The sequence below is a fragment of the Lissotriton vulgaris genome, chromosome 1_1, assembly GCF_964263255.1.
Source record: "Lissotriton vulgaris chromosome 1_1, aLisVul1.2, whole genome shotgun sequence".
Taxonomy (NCBI): domain Eukaryota; kingdom Metazoa; phylum Chordata; class Amphibia; order Caudata; family Salamandridae; genus Lissotriton; species Lissotriton vulgaris.
The window spans coordinates 420,797,104-420,822,890 of NC_141685.1; the positions used below are offsets into that span (position 1 = coordinate 420,797,104).

The window sequence follows — 25,787 nt, forward strand, 5'->3', positions numbered from 1 at the left end:
TAAGTAGTGATGAATGTTCCTCATTCTTCACTGCAAAAACAAGTTCCCTCCAACTTCAACTCAAAATGGCTGCGGCCAACTTAGCTACCCCTAAGATCAGTCATGCTAATAACTTGGTACTAAATAAGCAATCTCTTCCCAAAAACAATTCTAACTGGTCAAACTTCAAATGTTATGATATCGATGATATCATCTAAATTCTGACAACTTCTAAACTCAACAACCACTTCAACAACCCTGTCCCAGTAAAGTGACTACCCCAATCTATCATAGCATAGCCCCTCTCTGGTCCAAGATCATAAATGCCTCGCTCTCAGTAGGTCACATCCCTGACTGCCTACAATCTGGTCAAGTTACTCCTATCCTAAAAAAAAACGACAGCTAGCAACTCAGACCCCAACAACTTCCGACCAATAACTAAAATCCCTATGCTAGCAAAGGTCCTGGAAAAATGTGTTCAACAACAACTGAACTCACACATCACAAATTTCAATGTACTGAACATACACCAATCGGGCTTCAGAAAATGTCAGAGCGCAGAGCTGCACCAAATTGGGCAGCGCCACGCTCCAACATTTTCCAAATGCTGGGATGCGCCACATTTACTACAACACGGTGTACCTCTACATTTTCCCTAGTGTTGGCGCTAAATTTAGCTGCCTAGTGCCGATGCAGGCACCCTCATGGAATAATTATGTGCAGGAATGGGATAATGGCTATTTGTTACTTCTATGTGTGCTGCATTTGTGCAGCACACATGAAAGTAGCAAATCGCCTGCACATAAACAATCATAACGAATGCAGCACACATAGAAAAAGCAAAAACGAGGAGAAATGAAAGCATTACTCCTCATGTGCCTTTCTAAGGCTTGCTATTGCATGGTGTTAATTGTTGGTGCTGCCTCAGATTTACACCTCCTTGTAAATCTGGGGGAGTATTGAATATTGAATATTGAATATTGATTTATATAGCGCGATTGCTGCCCAATGGGCGTCCAAGCGCTGGGCATGTAGACAGAGCTGGGCAGTGCCGAAGAGGTTAGAACTCGGTAGACCTTGTAAACAGAAGGGTCTTCAGTTGCTTGCGGAAGGAGAGTAGTGTCAAAAAGCAATGGGAGTGGAGGTGGAACGCACACAGCAACACATATTGCATGCCCTTTTCCGTTAAGTGATGCGTATAGAGGTGCCTTATTTTCATGGCGGTGTTAAACCACATACATGGGCTTAAAACTGCTTTGTAAATATGTAGAAGGGATATAGACACAAGAACATTGCTAAGTGATGTTCTGCTGGCGTTATCCCCTTGTATATATGCTCCTAGATCCCCTGTCATGGTCTACTTTCTCTATATAAGTGACAAGCTGCAAAATGTAATTATTAGTTTGTGAAACAGTGTTCAAAATTAATTGTTATGTTATGCTTTCTGTATTTATAGAACACACTATCACCATCAGGGGCATCCTGGCACACAGCAGGTGTGTGCTTAGCCCTACCTTTGGTGGGTTGTTTTATTGAAAAGTCAAGTAATGTAATGTAATGTAAGCAGATTTATAAAGCGCGTGGTTACCCGGAGGCATCCCAGCGCTACACTTGAAACAGGCTTACCCAGAGGACAAAGAACAGGAAATCATTTGGGGAAGAGAAAAGTCTTCAAAAGCTTACGAAAGCGTAGATGACAGGGTTCTGCACGTAGATTTAGTGGAAGGGAATTCCAGAGCGTGGCCGTCTTTACAGAGAAACGGCGACCACCCGTGCGTGTCTTCCTAAATCTAGGGACTGTGGCCAGATGTTCATTGTCTGAGCGCAAAGGCCTGTTGGCTTTGTAGGGCATGACTAAACTCTTCATAATAGCAGGGCCCTGGCCTTGAGGAATTTTGTGTGCAATACTCATAGACTTAAACTTGATCCTCTCATGGACAGGGAGCCAATGGAGCGCTTTTAGTGCTGGTTTTGCTGACTTCCTAGAGGAGGTGCCCATCAGCCTGGCTGCAGCATTCAGTGAGACTTGAAGTTTATTAATGGTGGATTTGGGGGCTCCCAGAAAGAGCGCATTACTATAGTCTAGTCTGGACAAGACAAGTCCTTGTACCAACAACTTCCTAGAATGTTGTGGAAGGAGGGGAAGGACTTTCCGGGCAGACCGAAGAAGGCCAAAGCTGATGCCAGCTGTGTTTTTTGCCTGGGTTTTAAAGGAAAGGTCCTGCTCCAGCCAGACCCCCAAGCTCTTAATTTCTTTTTTAGGGCTAGGGAGCTCACCCAGGCAGCTGGCCCAGATAGAGGTTGGTAATGTAGCCAGCTTATTGCCTAGCATCATAATCTCGGTTTTCGACCCGTTCAGTTTGAGCGATGAGTCACACATCCAAGTATGAATTTTCAGCAGGCATGAATTCAAACTGTCGGGCGCTGGTCGACTTGGGAAAGTGAGACGACCAATTGAGTGTCGTCATCGTAACTCACGATCTTGATACCAAACGGGATCACCACATCCTCCAGGGGGGCCATGTACACATTAAACAATGTGGGGCTTAAAGACGAGCCCTGCGGCACACCACACTGGAGGGGGACTAAAGCAGATCGCAAGTTGCCATCCCAGACTTGGAAGGTGCGATTGTTCAGGTATGATGTCAACCATGTCAAGGCAGCCCCCCTTACTCCCTCCTCAGCCAGGCGTTGGATCAGGACACAGTGATTAACCGTGTCAAAGGCTGCACTCAGATCAAGGAGGATCACTGCCACTGATCCTCCCGAATCCAAGATGCGCCTTGCTTCCTCGATGACCGCGAGGAGAGCAGTATCCGTGCCCTGGCCTGGATGAAACCCAGTTTGAGAACTCTGTAAAAGCTGGTTTGACTCCAGAAAGTGGGAAAGTTGGGCGTTCACCAATCTTTCTGTGATCTTACTCAGTCCAGGGAGTAGAGAGATCGGCCTAAAATTGGCCAGATCCATAGGGTCGAGGTGGGGTTTCTTTAGGAGGGCCTTAACAATGGCATCTTTCCAGCTGGGGGGCATGATGCCCTGTGAAAGAGAGGAGTTGATAAGCTCGGTTGCTGGTATAGCAATGGAGGTGGCGATTTGTTTAAAGAACCGCATAGGGACTGGGTCATTGGGAGAGCCGCTTTTCATACAGGCAAGGACTTTAAGAAATTCCTCCACTGAAATGGAACTAAATGCATTGAGATGGGGGCCCAGGACACAGGGCGGAATGCCATCAAGAGCATGATCGGTCAATGGCAGCGGCTGAGGCAAGGTAGCCAGAATGTTTTTGATTTTTAAATCAAAGAAAGTCATAAGCTCATTGCATTTGGCTCCTAACGGATCTTGGGACAGCGGGGGATCAGGAATCTTTAATAATTCTTTGACAATAAAGTAAGTTTCTTTGGTAGAATTAACAGCACTTTTAATTCTATTGTCATAGAATATTGTCTTAGTTTTCCTAAGAGCCACTTTATATGCTCTAATGGCGGCACGGTATGTGTCCTTATTGGCATGGTCCCAGTCTTTCCTCCACTGGCGCTCGAGTCTCTTACAGCCCTTTCTCAGCGCTCTAAGAGTATACCATGGGGCTGAACCCCCACCACCGCTCTTTTTATATCCCAGTCTTTTTTAGGGAGAACTATGTCCAGAGCGTTCGTGAGCCAATTTTTAAAATTGGTGTCTGCTAGCACCGGGTCCGTGACCTGGGGAGGGGTAGAATCATCAAGCACACGGGTAAAGTTTCCCACCGAGAGCTTGGACCACGCCCTGTCAAAGATGCTGGTACCGGGGGTGTGTTTGCTTTCAAATTCACCCTGCCAAAAGAACGTGACCAAAAAATGGTCTGACCAAGGAAGGGGCAGAGGGGGGCTGGCCTGAATTGCTCGTATGTTGGTGAAAACTGGGTCAAGCAGATGACCTTTATTATGTGTGGCCCCTGTGTTAACCAATTGCAGCTCGAACGATCTAAGGTCGAGATTGAGGTCAACACCCACTGTATCTAGCGGGTCCTCCAGATGGAGATTAAAATCCCCAAGAATGGTAAAGTTTGGGGCGGAGGACGCAAGAACCTTTCCAGTAGCGAATTAACAAAGTCACCAGGGGTCCCTGGTGGGCGATACACTAGCAGGCCTGCAAAGGAGAGGGTGGGCGAGAGTTGAAGAAAGAAATGGCAGCTCTCAGCCTCCGAAATAGCCCCATCCTTAGCTCTACAGACAAAATGGTCTCTGTATATAATGGCCAGCCCACCCCCTCTTCCCAAGGGCCTGATCTGCAACTGAATTAAAAACCCTGGGGGGAGCGTCCGGACAATATCGGCCTCAGAGTTGGCGGTTAGCCATGTTTCCGTAAGAAATAGGATATCTAAGTCATGGTCCTGTATCATGAAATTGATCTCCAAGGAATGCTTGGGGAGTGACCTGCAATTGAGCAGAGCCATCCGCAGCTGTGTAGAAGCATTACGATTCTGATTTGCTCTGAAAGAATGCGGGCGGCAGAGATCACAATGAGAGAAAGGGTTATCAGGCTCCCAAACATAATGACAGAGGAAATGTTTGTGTATTTCAAGAAGCGAGGAGGAGGTTCTGATGTGGCTGTACCACACTTTAGGAGTGCTGTGTGACTAAGTGATAGCCACCTGGTTAAAACATCTCTGCTTTGCAACTAGGGACAGTGGCATAGCAAGGTTAGGTGGTACCCAGGGCTGAAAATTTCTTGTCATCCCCGACTTGACAAAATGACAAAAATATGTGTTTAAAACACATATTTTTGCCAGTTTGTCCCCTCTCCTCAGTGATGACACTTGTCCCCATGGCTTGACAAAATGGCAAAAATATGTGTTTAAAACACATATTTTTGCCAGTTTGTCCCCTCTCCTCAGTGATGACACTTGTCCCCACGGCTTGACAAAATGGCAAAAATATGTGTTTAAAACACATATTTTTGCCATTTTGTCACCCCCCTCAAGGATGACAACCGGGCCGGCCCGCACCCACCGTACCCCCCTTCTTACGCCACTGACTATGGATTTTTTTTGAACGGATCCACCTACTTGGTTATTTTGCCTTCCCTTTGCTCTTCACGAAGGGTCAAAAAACCCAATTATGTGACTGATTAGATGTTCCCCGGTGACATTTCCATTGTCCTTTGTTTCCCGTGTTGCTCAGATATTTATACATTTTCATGTTTCAACTGTAAGCTGAAGAAAATATCCCAAAATGAATAGAAAGCAGAAAAAAATATGGATCTTTTAAATTATGGAACTTTTATAACGTTTTTTGCTGCTCAGTTTACCAGAGTCTGAGGAGTATTTACTGAGAGATGGGCACAGGATTGTGCAGCATTGCATAGTTTTGTGCTGCGCTGGCAGACTTGTAAACTGGTAAGTAAACCTTGATAAATAACACCCAAAGTTTGCTATGATCTGTTGGGTCAAGAACGGGTGTTATTCTTAATTATGTTTTCTCCAAGAGGAACTTGCATAATTTTCTTCAAAATTATGCATATTACACAAATGATAAATTATGCTTTTGTGATTCCCTACATATGAATTGTATATAAGTTATACTATCGGGTCATTCTCTGTATTTGACAATCGCCTTTCATATTTCCTATAAGAACAAGTCTCCCTTGAGCAACAATTTTATGAAAACTGTTAGCATATGAAAATAAAAAATTACTCTAAGGCCGTAATATGATAGCTAACAGTCAGAATTTATGGAGTCTGCAGAGCATATTACCAAAAATAAGCGATGAGTATCGCTAAGCTTGGTTAGCGGCTATAACTTTATCACCGTGCTTCGCCTATTTTTATCGCTTAGAAACCATGCTGTTATCAAGGTTTATCTCCTAAGCGATAAAAATCGTCCGAAATGCATGAATATCGCTGAAAAGTCAGCGATATTCATTCATTACCGAGCTAATGCTCTTAGCCATGTTATCCACCTAACATTGGATAACATGGCTAAGAACAGCTCTGGGCAGGCATTAGCTTTTGGAGATATTCGCGCTTAGCGCAAATAACTCCAAAAGTAGGTAATAGGAGATAGCGATGTTAGCGACTGTTTCCAGGCGCTAACATCTTGGCACGCCACTTTGCATGTCATTAGTGATAATTATCGCTGACAAGCAATGTGGGCCCCAAGATGATCTCTATCTCCTACTAGCTGTCGCTAACTGGTGTTAGCGACAGCTAGGTAAATAGGGCGATAAAATTATCGCCGCTTTAGCGGGAAAAATTCCTGCTAAAGCGGCGATAAGGACCTTGGTAATATGCCCCTGCGTTCGCATAAAATAACGATTTACCCGAGCTTGCTCAAGATGCACATATTTGAGCAGCTGTTTTTTCTTTCTTTAGCCTAGAGGACTCATTTGACGTTTATTCAAATTAAATTGTTCTCATGTATTAATTGAAACCCATTTATATTTACATTATCTCATTATTGTGTGAGCAAACTATGAATATACGTTTTTGTATTTTTGGATGTAGGACATTGTATTTATTGCGAATCTCAAATTAAAAATTTTATATTTTTTCCTCGGTTCCATCCCGTAATGAGTGTCTCCTTCCTCGTTCTAAACGAGCCCACGCCCTTTTTCTATTTATGTGTGATCTCTTCTGCAAGCCGAAATTTCTCTTTGTCTGTTCTTCCAATTATCTTCCACCTCCCAAGACCTTTCGATGAGGAAACCGCGTTTTTCCCATTATGAAGAGTTTAGTCACGAACCTAGCCCTACTTAAGTGTTCTCATGAGAACATTCACATCAACAAGCAGCTCCCGGAGCGGCAATCTCAGGCACAGAAGATAATGAGAGATTCTGCTCGAAATACCCTGCCTAGTGCTATATTCAGTACAGCGGCAAACACAAACTACACAATACTATGTACCCATATCAAGATATTTAAAAACTAAAAATGAAGCACTACTTATTCTATATGTAGTGTCAGAATCAAAATAAACTGTAACACAGGTGTCAGTATTTGATAAATTACACGCCAAAGGCTCCTTTTACGAGTGGCCTGCTAAATGGGCGATATCAACGGGCCAGATTTCCCCAGTCCATGGAGTTATCATTCTTGGGGTACCAGTAATACCAGGGGTGGGGAAAAGCAGCCATTACAAATTGGACTCTGAGGGTCCTCTAAGAAATGAGGAATTACGAAGGAATTGGTAATTCCCAGTCTGATCCTTCTGGTAATTCGTCATTTTTGTCCGTGCATTCACAAAAAGATTTTGGTATTTATCAGCAGTCAAAATCTTTGGTAAAAGTAAAGAGCTACACAACATTCCATCAGAGCTCATAATTCTGATAAGGCTGGTAACTGCTGCATACAGCCCCATCCCATTTAACAGGCAACTCATATTGTGGGCCTGAATTGGGAAGTAAGGTGAACATACTTGCAGGACCTAGTTTCACAGCAATAGTTACATTTTCCAATAATAGCTTTTTACCTATCAGCAGCCTTTTTAAAGGCAGCTGCCAGAGAAGCAAGCTTAAGATATATTCTCCAGTCCCAGTAGGGACAACACCTGATTAAAATATTGTGGTGTGAGGAAGGCAGAGGATTTTAAATTATGTCTCTCGTCATTCACAAAATTAAATACTTAGGGGCATATTACCAAGCAATAGCGATAATTATCGCTACTGCTTGGTTAGAGACAAAAATTTACCGCAGCGCTGCGGCGATTTTTACCGCAAATAAACCTTGGTATTACCAAGGTTTAACGCAAATGCGGTAAAAATCGCCGCAAAGCATGAATATCGCTGAAAAGTCAGCGATATTCATGCATTAGCGAGCTAATGCTCTTAGCCATGTTATCCACCTCCCATTGGATAACATGGCTAAGAACTGCTCAGGGCAGTTGTTAGCTTTTGGAGATATTCCCGCATAGCGCGAATATGTCCAAATGTTGGTAATAGGAGATAGCGATGTTAGCGACTGTTTTCAGTCGCTAACATCTTGGCACGCCCACTTTGCATCTCATTAGTGATAAATATCACTGACATGCAAAGTGGGGCCCAAGATGGTCGTTATCTCCTACTAGCTGTCGCTAACTGGTGTTAGCGGCAGCTAGGTAATAGGGAGATAATTATATCTCCGCTTTCTTGGCTTTTAAAGCCAAAAAAGCGGAGATAAACCCCCTTGATAATATGCCCCTTAATCCCTTGAGCGAAAAAAATCAGAACTAGTGTTATGGGCTCACACTTTTTAGCAGTCACTTTACATAAAGCCTTGTGTGCTCCCATAGATATTACTGTTTCCAAGGTAAAGAGTGATCTGATAGTAACCTCCCTCTTTTAACACAGGTTGGTCAGGTAGTCCAAGGGCAAGCAAGTTGTACGAAAATGGCTTGTTAATTGGGGTGGATATGAGTCTACCACAAGTAATAAGACAATAGCACCACAAATGTGCCTGAATAAAAGACAGTTTAAACCTGGGCTTAAACCCCTATTAGCAATGCCACACAACAGACAGGCTTACCATAGGATAATCTATAAGTTATTTAGCAGCAACAAAACAGTTAAAAAGTCAAAAGAGAACACAATAAAAAACCCGGAACCAATTACATAAAAATTGAAAATAATATGATACGAATCCTGTCACCAAAATGACATAAAATCAATAAGGGGTACTAGAGATATAATTTACAGAAAGACTTAGGTAAAAAGCTCAAAGAAAATGTAAAGAGTAAAACCAGAAGTAATTCTTCTCATTTGACTGGGACAAAGGTGCAATTTTAGGCTGACTGCAATTGAGTGTAGGTGGGATACACCAAGCTGGTCATCACAGACAAAGATTTTTACTTCTGGCTTGGTCTATTAAATGGAAGTTGAAATTCTTCAGCAGGTTCAGGTTGCAGGCTGTATCCAATGAAGTCTTCTCAAAATTGAAAAGCCTTTAGATTAGGTCCTGCACACCTTAGCCTGGTCAAAATTTCTGCCTTTGGACTATGCTTTTTTTATGGTATGCAAAATTCACCAGTTGAGAAGTTTAGAGCTGTAACCTATGAAGTCCTCTCGAAATCGGCCCCTGTTGCCTTGAAGTTCCGAAGTTCCAAAATCTTTTAAGTCATTTCCCTAAACACATCACTGGATGTCACACCAGCCACAACCAAGGCAAATGTTTGTGCCATCTTTTGTACTACTTAGAATAGTGCACAGTGGGATAGTTTGCAGTAAGTTAAATGGGATTTCCTGCAAAAGTGGGAAGATTTGCTAATGGCAAATTTGTCCTCATTGGTTAGGGAATGTGCAGGATTCACCCAACTGACTAGTAAATCCTACAAACATGGCACCTCATCCACAGCTCATCCAATCCAGTGCTAAAGTGCATCTGCTCTGTACTCTAAACTTGGTAACATTGGCTTTTCCACAATTGGCATATGTAATTTACTTGTAAGTCCCTAGTAGACTGCACTTTATGTGTCCAGGGCCGGTAAATTGAATAACACTAGAAGGCCTGCAGGCACTGATTGTGCCACCCACTCAATAGCCCTTTAAACATGGCTCTGGTCAGCCATTGCAGAGCCTCTTTGTGCAGTTTTGTATGCCACTTTGCCTTTCCTAAGCTCCCCAAGGTTAACTGCAGCCGGAATGGGAAAGTTGGAAGAGAGAGAGAAAGACGGGGAGGGTAGAGAGAAAGCGATCAGAGAGGCAAAAGTAAGAGAGCCATGAAGGAGAGTATGGATGGATCATTGGAAAGATAATCACAGTGCAAGAAGACATAGGGAGTGGGGCTGGTTTGAGGTTTTTTTGCCAGTGTCGCTTTGGTTTACCAGTCTGACCCTATGAAGATTAATACTGTTAACTTTGCACAAATTCTTAGAATCAGCAGTCTCTCTCTTAGCACTGTTTATATAGATTTCTATTGATAGCCAGCTATGTTCAATCTTAAAATAAAAACACTGAGTCTCACAAGCAACAGCAATAAAGCAGGCTGATTTCCTGGTGTTGCACACTTATCCACCAAAGTATATTGTATATAATGGAATTCATTAAGGCTATTTCTTCTAGGCCACAGTTAAAACATGGGAATTACATAACATGGCTCAGGAATGTCTGAGAATTCATAGATTGTGTTAACACAGAGTAAAATGGGAGTATCTGCATCTGGTGCTAGCTGATGATTTCATAATTTGTTCACTTTTGTATTGCATTGCAATATCACTTTAGATAACATAATCTAATATCAGACATTACCATTCTAGTCAAACGTTTTCCTTTCACAAATTTCTTATATTGTAATGGCTTGGTTTCCAAAGATATATTAGAGCTGTTTAATAGACCTACACCTGATCTGATCTGACAGGATCAAGGCCAATGCACACAACAGAAAATAACTCTTCACCATTGTCAAGGAGTTCACCAAACCCAACAACGAACCCACAGAAGTCCCACCCTTCCAAGACCTCTGCAACAAACTTGGCGCCTACTTCCACCACAAGATCAAGAAGATCTATGACAACTTTGACAGCCAAGAGAAGCCAGCAACTCCTGAATGCCCCCAAACGATCCTACTCAACTGGACCCCACTCACCATGGACGACACTCTCAAGGCCATTAGGACCATTCACTCCAGAGCACCCTCAGACCCCTGCCCATAACACATCTTCCACAGAGTCGCACCTCCATCGCCACCGTATTACACCACACCATCAACTGCTCCATCAAGACAGCCACATTCCATGACTGGAAAAATGCTGAGATCAATCCCCTGCTGAAAACACAGTCTGCTTACCCGACAGGCCTCAAGAATTCCTGACCCATCTCCCTGCTCCCTTTCCCAGCCAAGGTAATTGAGAAGGCCATCAAAGCCCAAATATCCGAGTTCATTGAAGTCAACCACATCCTGGACTCCTCATAATCTGGCTTCTGTAGGTGCCACAGCACTGAGACCACCCTCCTCGCCGCCACCGACAACATCGGCCGACTCTTCGACCGGGAAAAAAAAGCAGCCCTCATCCTTCTGGACTTCTCAGCTGCCTTCAATACCGTCTCCCACCGCACCCTAAGCATGAGACTCCACTACATCAGCATCCACAACAAAGCCCTAGACTGGATTCACTTCTTCCTCACCGGTAGAATAAAGTGAGTCAGACTTCCACCATTCCGCTCAGAACCCACAGAGATCGGATGCAGTGTCCCCCAAGGCTCCTCCCTGAGTGTCACCCTCTTCAATGTCTACATGGCCCCCCTCGCAGCCATAATCAGGAAGCACAGACTCAACATCTTCTCCTATGCCAACAAAACCTAGCTGATCCTCGCCCTTATCAACAAACCTACAATTGCCAGAAACAACTTCCAAAATGGGAAGAAGGCCATTGCTACCTTAAAGAGAAACAGCTGCCTCAAGCTCAACTCGGATAAGATCAAGGTCCTCATCCTGGGGCACAACACCTCCACCTGGGAAGACTACTTGTGGCCCACTGTATTACTCCTGCATGATAGTGAACTCCGCACTCACGATGAACTGCTAGAGCAAAGCTGTCTCCTCATCATGCTTCCACACTCTGTGCCTCCTCTGAAAAACCTGCAGATGGATCCCCACTGAGGCCAGGAAGAAAGTCACCCACATAATCATCAGCAGCAGACTCAACTATAGCAATGCACTATCTGTAGGCATCACCCGGAAACTCCTCAGAAAACTACAGAATGTTCAAAATGCCACAGCTAAACTGGTCCTCAACATCCACCGCCACATCTCTGAACACCCACGAGAACTCCACTGGCTGCCAGTCAACAAAAGAGTCATGTTCAAGATCCTCACACATGCCTACAAAGCCCTCCACAATGCTGGATCATAGCCCTGAAACACTGCCTCCCATTCCACCAAACTGGCCCTCGCTGCTGTCCCTCAGATCCGCAAGACCAAGAACGGAGTAAGATCCTTCTCCTACTCCACCACCAAGACCTGGAACAACCTGCCTCTCCACCTCATGTTATCCCTACCGTGAACCCAGTTCAAGAAGGATTTCAAGACCTTGCTCTTCAATAGAACCTCAGCGTACAGAAAGACTTGCAGCCCCCCAGCTCTTTGAGAGTAGTCCTGCTTAACAAATACTGATTGATTGATTGGCTTGTATATGAGAGTCATTCAAATTGGATTTCTGTTTCACTGTATTAGTAACAGTTTAAAGTTCAGAGTGATATATTACACCTGCATTAATACTTTAGACAATAGTTTTTTAAGGCTGCTGTGGTGTTCTCACAATGTTGTGTCTCTTTAGACTGGCTGTTCATATTTTCAAAACCTTTCAGCATCTTCGCCCTCTGATTTTCATTCTTGGCTATGTCCAATGTTCTTTTTAATTTTGCTGGGATGTTTGTAGGAGTAGTTGATGCGTGTACCCATCAGTCAAATACATTCAAGGTGTTCTGAAGTTGAAATTCATTATTTTTTCGCACCACCATATCTGAAATACACTTTTTCATTCTAAAGCTTCTCTGAATATTATTGGCCACTTTCCTCCCTCTGAATGTGTGCCAACTTGCCGCTGAGACGCTGCATGAACATTTTATAGCTTCCTGAACTTCTGTTCAATGATTAAAAAGTATGGAGATGGGATGGAGCTTGGCTCTTTCCCTGTGATTCTTTGCTGAACCTGTCATGCAGAGGACGCTGTATTAATCCTTAGGCTCCATGCAATCTGGAAAGGTGAAGGGGACACAGAGGCTGAACATGTCATATTGACATAACTGTGTCTGGGAGAGTGCTAAATCTTCTCCATTCAGTCCTTTGCCGTCAGTGCGCTTGGATGAAGCTCATCAAAAGAAATGCTATCCATAGGACAACATCTTTTGTTGAAATAAATTGTTTTGTTGTAGGTCGAGTCGTCTTGTTAACAGATTTAACTTAAGAAATGAACAGGAACTAGCTTCTTAGTTCATGCTGTAGCAGATGAGTAGAGAAGGTAGAGTCCGATGGTAAGGCGATAGTCGCAGAGGGGTATATATGTATTTTAAACTGCCGAATAATTGAGATAACAGATGACAATATCCATCTATTTAATGATTTATGCAGGGTATACGGTTTAGTGGTAGGCCAATACTGGAAATTCCATCAACCAACACACTGTCTGAAAAGCACAACTGGGAACACCACACCTAACATCTCCCGCATTTTCTACACAGAAGTACCTTGAAACATGAAAAAGAGAAAAAGGTGTAGGGTCGGTTCTGTACAATACATTAGTCTCAGAGATGGTTTCGAACTGAACCGCTTCTGGAGTACAAGAGAAGTGGCAACAAGTAGCATCCTAGGCTTTTCGAGAATCAGACTGGTTCTTTTTGATGCAGTCATCATAAGATTTGGGACTGAGGGAGTCAGAGCTTACATTCACTTACTGTATCAGCCTATACAGCTTGTTTTGGACTCTGGTTGGACTGTGTAGAGCAGATACAGGATGAGATTCTTTGAGCTGGATAGTCAATTGGGTACGGGAAGACCAAGAACATATCCTACTGTTTTGCCTTGACATTCTATGCAGTGGACTGGATATCCTTTACTCAACCAGTCTGCTTCCTTCCCAACCTTTAATGAAACCGTAATTGTTCTATGATACCTTCGACATGTGCGATTGTCCTCCCTTCGAAGGTGCTGGATCTCAGCAACCTTGGTGGTTGCCAGTGTCTTTATTGCCCCCCCACTGGAGGTCTTCAGCTACACCGTCCCCCTGAGAATGGGTTCTGGAACTTTACAGAAAAGCCACTTCGGAGAGGTTGATATATATAGAGTTCAAGATAGGATGGATACCTAGAATAAGATTTGGGCTCCTCTCCTTTATGAATGAGACATGATATACTATTTTGGCTACACAATGCAAAGCCACATCACAGATTCGTGGAATGGTTCCACGCATAGGTTCATGAATATAAATGTTCTAAATCCCAATTATAAACCCCCTTTTTCTTGGTGTACATATACATGGACCTCTTCTCTAACACACACTTGGAACTTCAGACAATTCTAGATGCACACTGAAAGGAAGCAACACTGTTCACATGTTGACGAACTGTTCTATCCCTCAACTCAGCCATCCTACAACAAAACCTTTCCGCCCAATAGGGTTCTCGTTTTAAGTCAGTATCCCTTACTATACTGACCAGGGTTCCTTCTGTTTCTTCTTCAATCTCTCAAAAATATTATGCACCTGTGATCATGAATTAGACTTGCTTTGCTCTGTGTCATGAGGAAATGAACTATATTGAGAATCTTACAGTATTCTTTAGACTACCTTTGTATAACAATTAATAGAAATCTTATCTCAATGCCAGTCTGTAGAAAAGTGAAAATCTAATAAATGTATGGAATGTGGAAAACCGGGAAGTCTGGAGAACGACTGAATTAATTTCCCCAGGACCACTAATCTGGATGCATGACAAACCTCTAATGCCTATCAACCTTTCTTCTCACCCACACTAATGCATAAAGGAATTACTTAAAATCATTTGCAAAATAGTGAAAATAGTGCAGAACTGTGAATGCTTTAATTTAATCGTCAAAAGCAGAAATAGCATCATTGGGGCAAATGTCCAATATAGTTACAAACTACAGTTGTATTCTTTTCTAAATAAAGTAACTTTCCACAATTGTGTAGTATGACTTTTCCACTACAAAGTGCTACAATTTGTTTAATTGACTACATACGCTTTACAGTCTTTGTAATCGTATATCATAACTTGTCGTTACATTTTCACGTATATGCATTTGGCATATACTAAAGATGACTAAATAAAGTATGATTTTAAGAAAGTAAAATAAATTGAACAATAGTCATTGGCCCTTGGGGACAAATGTGATTTGTTTGTAGATCCTACAAGCACTGATCATTTTCTGCTGTCTGGTCACACGGTTGTCTTCACTTTACTATTCATCCATTGCAGCTCACCCTCAAATGAAAATCCACACAAGTTAGGCTTCCTCCCTCATACCGTATATCTTGGAAAAATGGAAGGTTCCTTACATGAATCCATATATGTGTACATAACTGTGCATGTAAATTAACTGTGTGGTATGGGTGTTTAACAATAAAATATAAATGTGACAGACAATAACATATTAGAGCTTTCTCAGGTAAACAAAGAAACATCTTAGAGGGTGGTACGATGCTAGCAATTAATTAAGTCATAAAAGTCCTGATTCTCCAAATTTCCAAATTTAGAATTATCTTGATTCCATTGATTAAAGGGAATTACCTATGTTTCCCACATGAGAAGCTATTGGTAATCCATTATTAAAATGGGCACATTTTATTTTACCTGGGGGTAGGGCAGCACGATTGAAAGTTAAAGATCCAAACATGCCAGCAGTAGCAGGGTGCAGTTGTGATGAACATGGAACAAAGGCCTCACCTGGAGTAGCTGGAGTCTAAAAAAAAGAGAATACATAGGTATAAAAACTGAGACAGCAGGATTCGATTACAACAGTTTCAGGCAATGACCTACAGTCTATAATAGATTCTAAACCACATTATCATTGTGAATCCACTCAGCAGACTGGATCGAATGCCTTGATGAAATTGCAAATTAAATCCCTGATTGTATTGCACATGCAATGTTCGCTCAGCATCTACGAGGTGATCCAAGAAATTGGTATGCTACAACAGATGTACTAATCTGTCACAGCAACAAACAAAAGGCCATATTATCAAGTAAGTGCGATACATTATCGCCGCTTTTATCGGCAGGAAACTGGCGCTAAAGTGACGATAATGGGCTTGATAATATGCCCTCGTGAATTCCCATAGAAGCCCAGGTTCTGGTGTTAACCTGGGCTTCTATGGGAATTCACTAGGGCATATTATCAAGCCCATTATCGTCGCTTTAGCGCCAGTTTCCTGCCGATAAAAGCGGCGATATTGTATCGCTCTTGCTTGATAATATGGCCCAAAATTCGGTAGGTGTAGTAGAATCTCTATTGCACTTATATTAATAAGGCAGGATTTAATTTCCGAATCCTAATAAATGCATGCAAATGCAGAGATGGAGTCCTGCGAGGGACATCAGATCACAGTCTTTCCTGTTGGGTTCCTAGAATGCCAACATGGCAGCCTCAAACCCTGAAGGGTATAGAACTATTACGATCACAAAAGTTTGAAAATATGATAATGGATATGTGGTGGTGCATGCATCAGTTTCATGGACTGCTGTAAGCTACTAAAGAGCGTCCACTGCGCGAAAGGTCCCATTAAGCTACTGTTTTGTAGCATATGGTTTGGAATCACAAAGCACTGAAGCATACTTTAGAGAACTGCAAGGAAAGGCCCTCCCTTTACTCCCCCCTTTTCTTTGGCAATCACTACAAATTGCAGCGTGCACATTGAAGTTTTGTTTTTGTGACCCCAAAGTCCGCAATTTTACTCACTGCAGGTTATGTGACCGCAAACACCAATAGTAAATCAGGCCTTAACTCATTTTATGTAACCTACTTTTTTATATGCCTTTTCTGTGAAGATAATACATCTCATAACATATAAAAGGTCAGTCAAATTGGCACATTTGGTTTTACCTCAAAGTAGGGCAGCATTGTGAAATATGGATGGACAACAAGTATGAAAAACTGAAGCTATCATGCCTGTCCTTCACTGCTAGGTTAATTTTGGATCATGTCCCAGTTAAACATGTCTTCATAGGATAGAATTAGCTGCTCACTTACATGTGTCTTCTCCTATGAACACATCACTTTTAGACAGAGCTTAGTGTTTGCAAATATGCTTGATTTTATTTTCTATTCATTTAACTGTATAGGTGATTGTTGTGTTCTTAGTTCATATACCCCATTCTTACCGCCCTTTAGGGTAAGCTTATACCGTGCTAACAAAGGTAGTCCAAATTCACCTTTATGGAAACCCTTTTGGACAAGGGATGAAGATTGCAGAGACTCATCCTAATATTTAATTTGGATGACATACAATGTGTGCTGACTAGTAATGTGTGTAGACAATGTTCTTCAATATTGCATTCTCTGTTTCTGAATTATGGAATTGTTGATAGTTGGGAAAGATACTTCTAAATGCAAAATTTAGGCCAGTGGAAGTTGAACTGTTAAGAGCATTTAGTTTCAGGCTTTCAAATTAGTGTGAAAGTATTCATCATTGGCAGTATATTTTTAATAGGATAGGATTCCTCTTTCAAAGTGCTAGAGTTTTTTTTTTAATACTGAGTTTGAGTGTATTATCAGTAAAACATGGTGTTGCCCAAGGGCTGCATGGTGATAAGACAGGGTCAGTGGGAAGCTACCTAATAGGCAATAACATAAGGAGACATTTATTAAAGATTAATCTTGGTGGCCTTCCTAAAGGATTGCTGGTTGGGCAATGTTCAGTGCAAAATATTTCAGTAAGACCAGAAGAAAGAATATTTCCTGAATATTGGTACTGATAAAAAATAAGGCTCATTTCTCAGTGCATACTCCATAGAGAATGATATAGCAAGTTCATGAGAGAAGAAGGACCAACTTGGTGAAAGCTCTGATAAGAAATGTAGGGGCATATTATCAAGGGGGTTTATATCCGCTTTTTGGGCTTTAAAAGCCAAGAAAGCGGAGATAAAATTATCTCCCTATTACCTAGCTGTCGCTAACACCAGTTAGTGACAGCTAGTAGGAGATAGCGACCATCTTGGGCCCCACTTTGCATGTCAGTGATATTTATCGCTAATGACATGCAAAGTGGGCATGCCAAGATGTTAGCGACTGATAGCTAACACCGCTATCTCCTATTATCAACTTTTGGAGATATTCGCGCATTGCGGCCTATTTTTATCGCATTTGCGATAAACCTTGGTAATACCAAGGTTTATCTGCGATAAAAATCGCCGCAGCTCGCGATAATTTTTTTCACACTAACCAAGCAATAGCGATAATTATCGCTATTGCTTGGTAATATGCCCCGTAGAGACTATCAAAGAAACTGCACATTTAAACTGCCGGACAATTACATTTACAAAGTGCAGTTGTAAAACGTTTGTATCTTTTAAGACTACAGACTGCTGCATTTTAAATCATCTGCAAATTACATACCGGTCTGCTTGGAGACTCAACCACAAGACATTTGCTTAATCAATACATTCAGGTGTTCTGAGTAGGTGACACGCACAAGATGTTTTCTCAATAGTCTTAGTTGGTAAAAACAACTATATTAATTTTATTACTGAAAGTGTCATGGTGCACTTCTGTTTTATTTTATTTAACTCAGCAACAGATACTAGCAGACTCCTTTGTATAACACCCTTTTCCTGGATGCACACATGCACAAGTTGAAGGGTGTATTCCTTCCATTTTATTCGGGGTCTGCCCCAGTACAAATGAGGGAACACCTTTGCCTGTGTACCTGTGCCATATTACCAGTGGTGGTGCAAAGAGGTTCTCAGGAGTCATAGTAAATACATGCTTCAGAGAAAGTGGTATAAAGGCTGATGCACCTGAAAGGGTGCATAGGGGGTTTTGGAGAGACACTGGGATCTAGCTGCAGTTGGGTGCAGACAACAAATGCACCCCCCTGCTGCACAGACCACAAACATGCGGAGTCCTCCTTCAGTGAAAGTTCTCTTTCAGTGAAAGACAAATCTACGATTAGAGAACTAATGTTCCATCTCTTACTGCTGAACACTTTCATAGTTGGTGAATGGTCGTGAATAACCTTTTCCAGGTTGCAAATTATGTTTGCCATTAGTAACAATTATTTGTTGTTGATTGATATAAGGTGTGTTTTCTTTCTTTTTACGGTTATTCAGGCGAGGTTGACTAAGCACTAAGGTCTAGGTGGATGGCAAAACATGCACCACACAGTTTTGTGATTGACAAACCCTTTTCAATCGTTTATTGCAACTTTTTCTGTTTTAGTACAATTTTAGTGGGAGTGTAGAATTGCTTAGGCGCAGTAAAGGGTTGTTCCATTAGTTTTCTTTGGGATTCAGAAGTGTGAAAGGCATAGACAGAGTTAAGATCCAAGCTCATGAACATGTGTATAGCTCACTGGTCTGTGTCCGGGTATCTGCTACAAAAAAGTACTAGTTTATACTGTTTGTGTGTCAACCTGCAAAGACACCCTTGTTGTAGTGTGCACAAGTCATTCGCTGTGGGATTTTGGTTTGCTTTTATTTTGTGGAGAAATACTGAAAATGGTTCGTTTTTCAAGATTGTTTTGTAAGTCAAACTTACTGGAAACCTTCCCCCTGCCCTTTCTACAGGATTTGCTGATGGATCATCATACTTTTACTGAATATAATAGCTCTGGGTGCTGTGGTCACGAGATATGTTGGACTAGCTGTGTTAAATTGTGGTTGAGAAGTGCTAATTTGGTGAGTAGGTCTTGCAGGCTTGCATCAGGAGGATCAATCCCCCTTAATGTCCATCTTACATAGTTGGGAGGAAGGAAGAAGCTAGGGGCATATTATCAAGGGGGTTTATCTTCGCTTTTTTGGCTTTAAAAGCCAAGAAAGCGGAGATAAAATTATCTCCCTATTACCTAGCTGTCGCTAACACCAGTTAGCGACAGCTAGTAGGAGATAGCGACCATCTTGGGCCCCACTTTGCATGTCAGTGATATTTATCACTAATAATATGCAAAGTGGGCGTGCAATGATGTTAGCGACTGGAATCAGTCGCTAACATCGCTATCTCCTATTACCAACTTTTGGAGATATTCGCGCTAAGCGCGAATATTTCCAAAAGCTAACACCTGCCCTGAGCAGTTCTTAGCCATGTTATCCAATGGGAGGTGGATAACATGGCTAAGAGCATTAGCTCAGTAATGCATGAATATCGCTCACTTTTCAGCGATATTCATGCATTGCGGCGATTTTTATCGCATTTGCGATAAACCTTGGTAATACCAAGGTTTATTTGCGGTAAAAATCGCCGCAGCGCAGCGGTAAATTTTTGTCTCTAACCAAGCAATAGCGATAATTATCGCTATTGCTTGGTAATACGCCCCCTAGTTCTTTATACAATGATTCAATTAACTATATTGTTTTGGCATAGTTTGCATTTCCTTCAGGAATACCTGTATATCAACGATCTTTTATAATGAATGATCACTGGTGGGAGTGCCCCACAAGCCTAGCTTTGACAATTCTAATATTCACCGGTCTACAAAACTTAATGCACATTTTTCTTTTCCTGTTTTAGTAATTAAATGTAATCCTGCACACTCAGATGACCAGTCAATGTGTAAAGGAGAATGATGGGGCCCAGCTGTCCATTAATGGTCCGGTCTAGTTCTCATTTTTAACTGTATGAGTATATGAAACTTAGAGTATGCTACTGCCACTGCTCAGTGACTTACTTGTGGAGAGGTCACATCAGGCGGCGTGGACATGTCTCCAAAAAGGGCTAATTGTGTAACAGCCTTGAAAAAAGAAAGAAGAAAGAAAAGACTTAACAATTACATGTTAGGATAATGCAATTTTACACATAACGTTTCTCTTTGATGCAAAAAAGTAGAAATGTGTTTCAACCATATATTGAGCTCACTTATAACACTTTTTCATGACTTTAAGGTTCACTTATCAAAAAGGGGATCATAAGTCATGCCAGCCAGAAGACATAATTGGAAGCCTCTGTTTTCATCTTTTGCTAATACAAACTAAAAATAGGTGACCTAGAAAATTCGGGACAAAGCAAAAACTACTGTCATGCATATCACACATAATGTTATAGCCACATATCCAACAATTATGATGAGGCAATATTTTAGGAAAATAATGATAACATAGGCATCAAATGCAAAAATATTCTGCATGGTGTAAAAAGAATCATGTTTCACAACCAAAAACACATTTCGATTGAACATTTCGAAAGTGTAATCGTCCCTTGAAGATTAGTCCAATAATCAGAAATATGAAAACGCCATTTTTTATTTATCCCGAGAAGGTCACTTTATAGTTTTCTCACTGATTCTAACATTGACAACACTGAACGTGGCTAATATGTATTCAATAGAAAGTAGCACCTGCTCCGAAAGATCACAATATATACAAATGGCCCAATTCTAGTTCAAGGGAAGCACAAATGTGCACTTGTAGAAGTACTATTCTTCAAAGGCTCAGATTGATGACTTTTTGCTTATTCATAAAGCTCAGCAGCAGTATGCCTAGAAAGCTGTCAGTTTGTGTGCATCGCTCAGTTAATCATGTCACATTTTCCATGCATAATTGCAGTGTACAAATGCAGAATATTGAAAAGCAGCACAATGAGTAAATGCACATAATATTCTCCACGTGGAAATTAATTTTCTCAGTGGAGAAACCCATTCCCCCCCCTACACTCAATCCATGTTTGAGACTCTTCTATCCAACCTGGAATGGGTATTTCTGTTGGCCTTTACTGACCATATCAAGGATGGAAAAAGGTCAGATACAGGCGCGGCCAACACCGGTACGAATGGTGAGGCAGGGCAGGGGGGAAGTCGACAGACAACGGGATAGGTAAAATTAAAAAATAAAATAATACCGCTTACCTTGCGCTCGCTGCATCGCTGACTCAGCGATGTGGTAAGCAAAGATAAGTGGTTTTATTAATGTATTTATTTCATTTGACCTATCCCATACATCTGTCAACTTCCCCCTCTCCAGGCCCGACCCACCGCTCTTACCTGTCCTAGCCACGTCTGGTCGGATAGAAGTGTGTGAATGGTGAATAAATGTGTGCATTTCCAAACTTAAAAGACGATCCATGCCTGATCCAGCCACTCCCCACTACCTCTATGCAATTTACTACTGTGCTATTCCAGTCAATATATATTTTTTAAATTATTTTTCAAAAACCTTTATTGGAAAATAATGCACAGCATAGTTACATAGTTCCATAATGGCAAAGGATTAGGAACAGCAATACATTACATCACAGCAGAGATAGTCGCAAACTTGTGTCACATTGGAGACAATGCCATGGAAATTTGTCATAAAGCCACTGGATAGGAAATAGCAGATGACCGGGGGAGGCACCATGTGTAGAGGGAGCGGCAGAGGGAGTGAAGGGCCATAAATGAAAGGGAAACAGCTCATGGACTAGCACCAGAGGCTGCCACGGGCGGAGTGCCGGCGGGGAGCGTCGTAGAAGTCACAGGATGCTGGGGGTCATGCCTTGAGAGGTAAGTGACGAGTGAGCCCCATATGTCCAGTAGACGAGACCTAGCGGGCAGAAGGTCCCAAAACTCAGAGAGGAGGGTTTGGCAACATGATGCATCCTCAAATCAGAGGGCCGCCCTAGGTGCAGGCCTGCGACCCTAGCACATGAAGACCCTACGCCACGCGAGGACCAGGCAAAATTTAACGAAGTCTAAGAGGCAAATCACAGGGTCAGGTTGGAGAGGTGTCAAGGTGATTTTGGAGATAATTGCACAAACCTCATTTCAGTATGCCGAGACCCCGGGGCACAGCCAGGCAAGATGAGAGAAGTCAGCCACGGGCACGGAGCAACGCAAGCATCTGTCACTTGCTATGAGAGCCAATCTATGAACCTGGATGGGGGTACAGTACAGCCTATGTATGTATTTGAAGTGAATGAGGCACAAACGATAGTTGGGGGAGAGGTGTTTTATCTGCGTACAACAATACAACCAATCCACTTGAGAGATCTCGATACCTAGGTCCTCGCCCCATGCAATGCGTGCCCAGTAAGTAGAGAAGGAGGACGCTGCAAGCGTGTGAGCATACATTTTGAGAACCAATTTCTTGGGAGAGGAAGAGGCATTAAGAAAATCAAGAGTGGCCAATGAGGGAGGAGGCTGGGGAAAGGTGGAGTGGAGCTACCTGCAAACAACCCGGATTTGGTAAAATAACAGGGTGTCCATGGGGCCAGAGTCGGTGGCAAGCGAAAAAAAAAGGTATCCCCGGGATACAGGACTGAAATTCTGGAGAGGCCTAAAAGAGCAGCATGTTTGACCATCCCTGACGACTGGAGTGTAGAAAAAGCAGGATGATGAGCAATGAGCATAGTGTTAGCGGAAAGCATAGCAAAGCCGGAAATATTACGAATTCCATCCCAGGCCCAGCGCAAGGTTTCAACTGTGTCGATTTCCATGCGTTGGAGATTCACCGGGGTGAACACTGCAGTTGTGAGCAGCTTCGGGGTGGCATGGACGGCCTCCACTGCGACATGGGGTTGGAACGGTGTAGGCTGGAGCCAAAAATGGAGAAAGCTGGCCTGACCACAAAGAGCATAGAGCTTAAAGTCCGGGACTCCCAGCCCGCCCCGCGACATCGGAAGAGTCAGAATGTCGTAAGCGATCCTGGGTTGCCGGCCGGCCCAAACCAGGCTAATAAGCAAAGAGCGACCCTTCCTAAGAAATGAGCGGTGAGAGGAATGGGGATGTTGACAAAGAGATATAAGAACTTCGGGAGCACCACCATTTTGGCAATTGCTATGCGCCCGGCCAGAGAGAGCGGCAGCCGGTTCCAAAGGGAGATCTTGGACTGTAGCCAATCTACTGCGCGGCCAAAGTTAGCTCTCGAGAGTTTATCCATGTCTCTGCTTAACCAGACACCCAGATACCTAGTGGGTTCTGAAGCCCACACGAAAGGATAATCAGGATCAAAAGGGGTTGTGGTGTCCATGAGAGGAAATAATACAATTTTTTTCCAATTAACCTGAATGCCAGAATAGCCACCAAAATGTATAACCTTTAGGACTAGAGGACTGAGATTCTCCTGGGGGTTACTTACATAGAGAGTGATGCCGTCAACGTACATGGAAACAAGTAAAGCCCGAGCCGCATATCCAATGCCTCTCTGGGTATGATGCTTCTGGAGATGAGCTGCAAGAGGTTCCATAGCGACATCGAAGTGCATGGGAGAGAGCAGGCAGCCCTGTCGAGTACCGCGCCTGATAGGAATGGGCTCGGAAACCGGCCTGTTGATATGGTGGCGGGTTGTGGGGGGTGTATACAGAAGTAACACTGTGCGTATAAAGACCTGACTGAAGCCCAGGCGGGGAAGGAGATAAAACAAGAAGGGCAATTCCAAGGCGTCGAAGGCCTTCGTGGCATCTAGCAAGGCTGCTACTGCCGGGAGCGACGGGTTGATTTGGTGAAGGACAGAGAAAATTGTCCAGAGGTTGTGAGAGATGGCGCGAACGGGGATAAATCCGGACTGGTCTGGATGGGCAATGAGTGGCATGAGTGGAAGTAGACGGGAGGCAAGCAACTTGGCAAAAATGTTGTTGTCTGTGTTGAGGTGGGAAAGGGGGCAATAGGAATCTCTCTGTTCGGGGGGCTTGTCCGGCATGAGAAGTAGAATTAAGAGTGCCTCACGCAGCGATGGGGGAACTGGCCCATTTCAAAGGACTTGTTATACATGGCAGCTAAATGGGAAATCAAAAGAGGGGCGAAGGCATTGTAAAAGCTGTTTATAGCAGCTAGGATCTCCTCCTTAGAGAAGGGCCCCCAGGAATTCCTGATGTGAATTATCGAGCCAGAAGAGTTGGAGTATCAAAATATTGGTCAAGAACTTTGCAAGGCGGTACAGACCTGGCCGTATATAGTTAAGTGTAGAATGCAGTCAAGCGCGCTTTAATTTCTTCAGGGGAGGTAGTGCAGGAAGTGCTGCCGTCTTGCAGGGCGGTAATATACGATGCTGCACGAGGCAGACAAAGGAGATTAACAAGAGTTTTACCAGGGCGATCGCCCTCACCAAGCGACGCACACGCGCCTCTCTACTGAGAAAAGCAAGTTCCCTATTCGCCTCGTCTGAAAATTCAGTCAGTTTCCCGCGTATTTGACCGAGTGTGTCAGGATGTGGGTTCTGGGCATGAGAAACGTCCAGCAGTTTGATCTCCCTTTTAATCCTATCCAGCTATTCCAGTCAATAGTGATGTAAAACTGCACAATAGTGAAACCATTTATTCCTGTCACATCTTTTAGCAAACAGCTGTCAGGCATTTATGGAACCATAAACTGCCAGAACACTAGGTAACAAAGTGCATTGAATTAGTAAGAAGGATAACCTCCTTGTGTATTGGATTTCTAAAGAACTAGTGTTAAACATTACTTAAGGCCCAACCAAATATAGATTCACATGCAGAATATTTATCATCAACTCAAATAAATTAGAAATTGCAACAGGACAACATGTGTTGTAAAAGGTAGTAATCAGTTTTTGTTTCGAGATTTAGATTTTTTGTTTTTCAGTTTTGACAAGAATTCTTAACTATGTGACAAGGTAACTGAAATAATACATTTTGTGACAGGTATTGCATTAAAGATAGCAGTATACTTGTTTTTCTTTATTGTCACCTCAAACTGGCTTTGAAAGCATTCAATAGTATCACAGTGGAATACAAAAAAAATTAAAACCCTGCCCCATGCACACAGCTACCAAGAGCAAAGGTCCTGGCTACTTCAAAAAATTGGATTACTGCTACATACCAGCTAGGAACTTTAATCAGCCTCCATTCAGGTGACCCAAAAGTGTGCCTTCAAGAGACTAAAATAGAGCAGAAGAACCTTAGGAGTCCAGAGCCCAAAACTTTGAAACTGTCTCATTCCTCATATCTGAGCTGATTGTAACTATCTTCAATAGAGGAAACTCCTGAAAAATGAATTTTTAAGGGCATTTCAAGATAGAAACATTGTCAGTATCTCGTTCAATCAAAGAATGCAGAACTAAGGGCTTCCCTCCCCATCTAGATGGACTCTAAGCCACTTATATATTTATTTGCCTACTCTATGATTTGTTTCCTTTCGGGCACTCTGAAGTGCCCTTTGAAGAAGCTGTAAAGATATACACTGCTTTGGGTATTGAAGTAAATATAAAACATAACCAGCAGAAGGACTTCATCTACTGGACAAGCAGACCTATTCAAGATCTTCCAGAAT

At 42.7% G+C, this 25,787-nt stretch overlaps 1 protein-coding gene across 15 annotated transcripts in view; it reads right to left on the reverse strand.

Moving 5' to 3' along the window:
• The window catches only part of DAB1 (DAB adaptor protein 1), a 1,411,149-nt gene that overhangs the window by 49,608 nt on the left and 1,335,754 nt on the right, over positions 1–25,787 (reverse strand). For 12 of the 15 annotated variants that reach the window (XM_086952885.1, XM_086952858.1, XM_086952877.1 and 9 more), the window contains 2 exons: positions 20,259–20,321; positions 15,232–15,340 (listed from right to left, as the gene is read on the reverse strand). In XM_086952885.1, coding sequence (XP_086809011.1) covers positions 15,232–15,340; positions 20,259–20,321 — 172 coding nt within the window. The remainder of the gene's footprint in view (positions 1–15,231; positions 15,341–20,258; positions 20,322–25,787) is intronic. The other 3 variants (XM_086952914.1, XM_086952895.1, XM_086952868.1) reach the window with 1 other exon arrangement.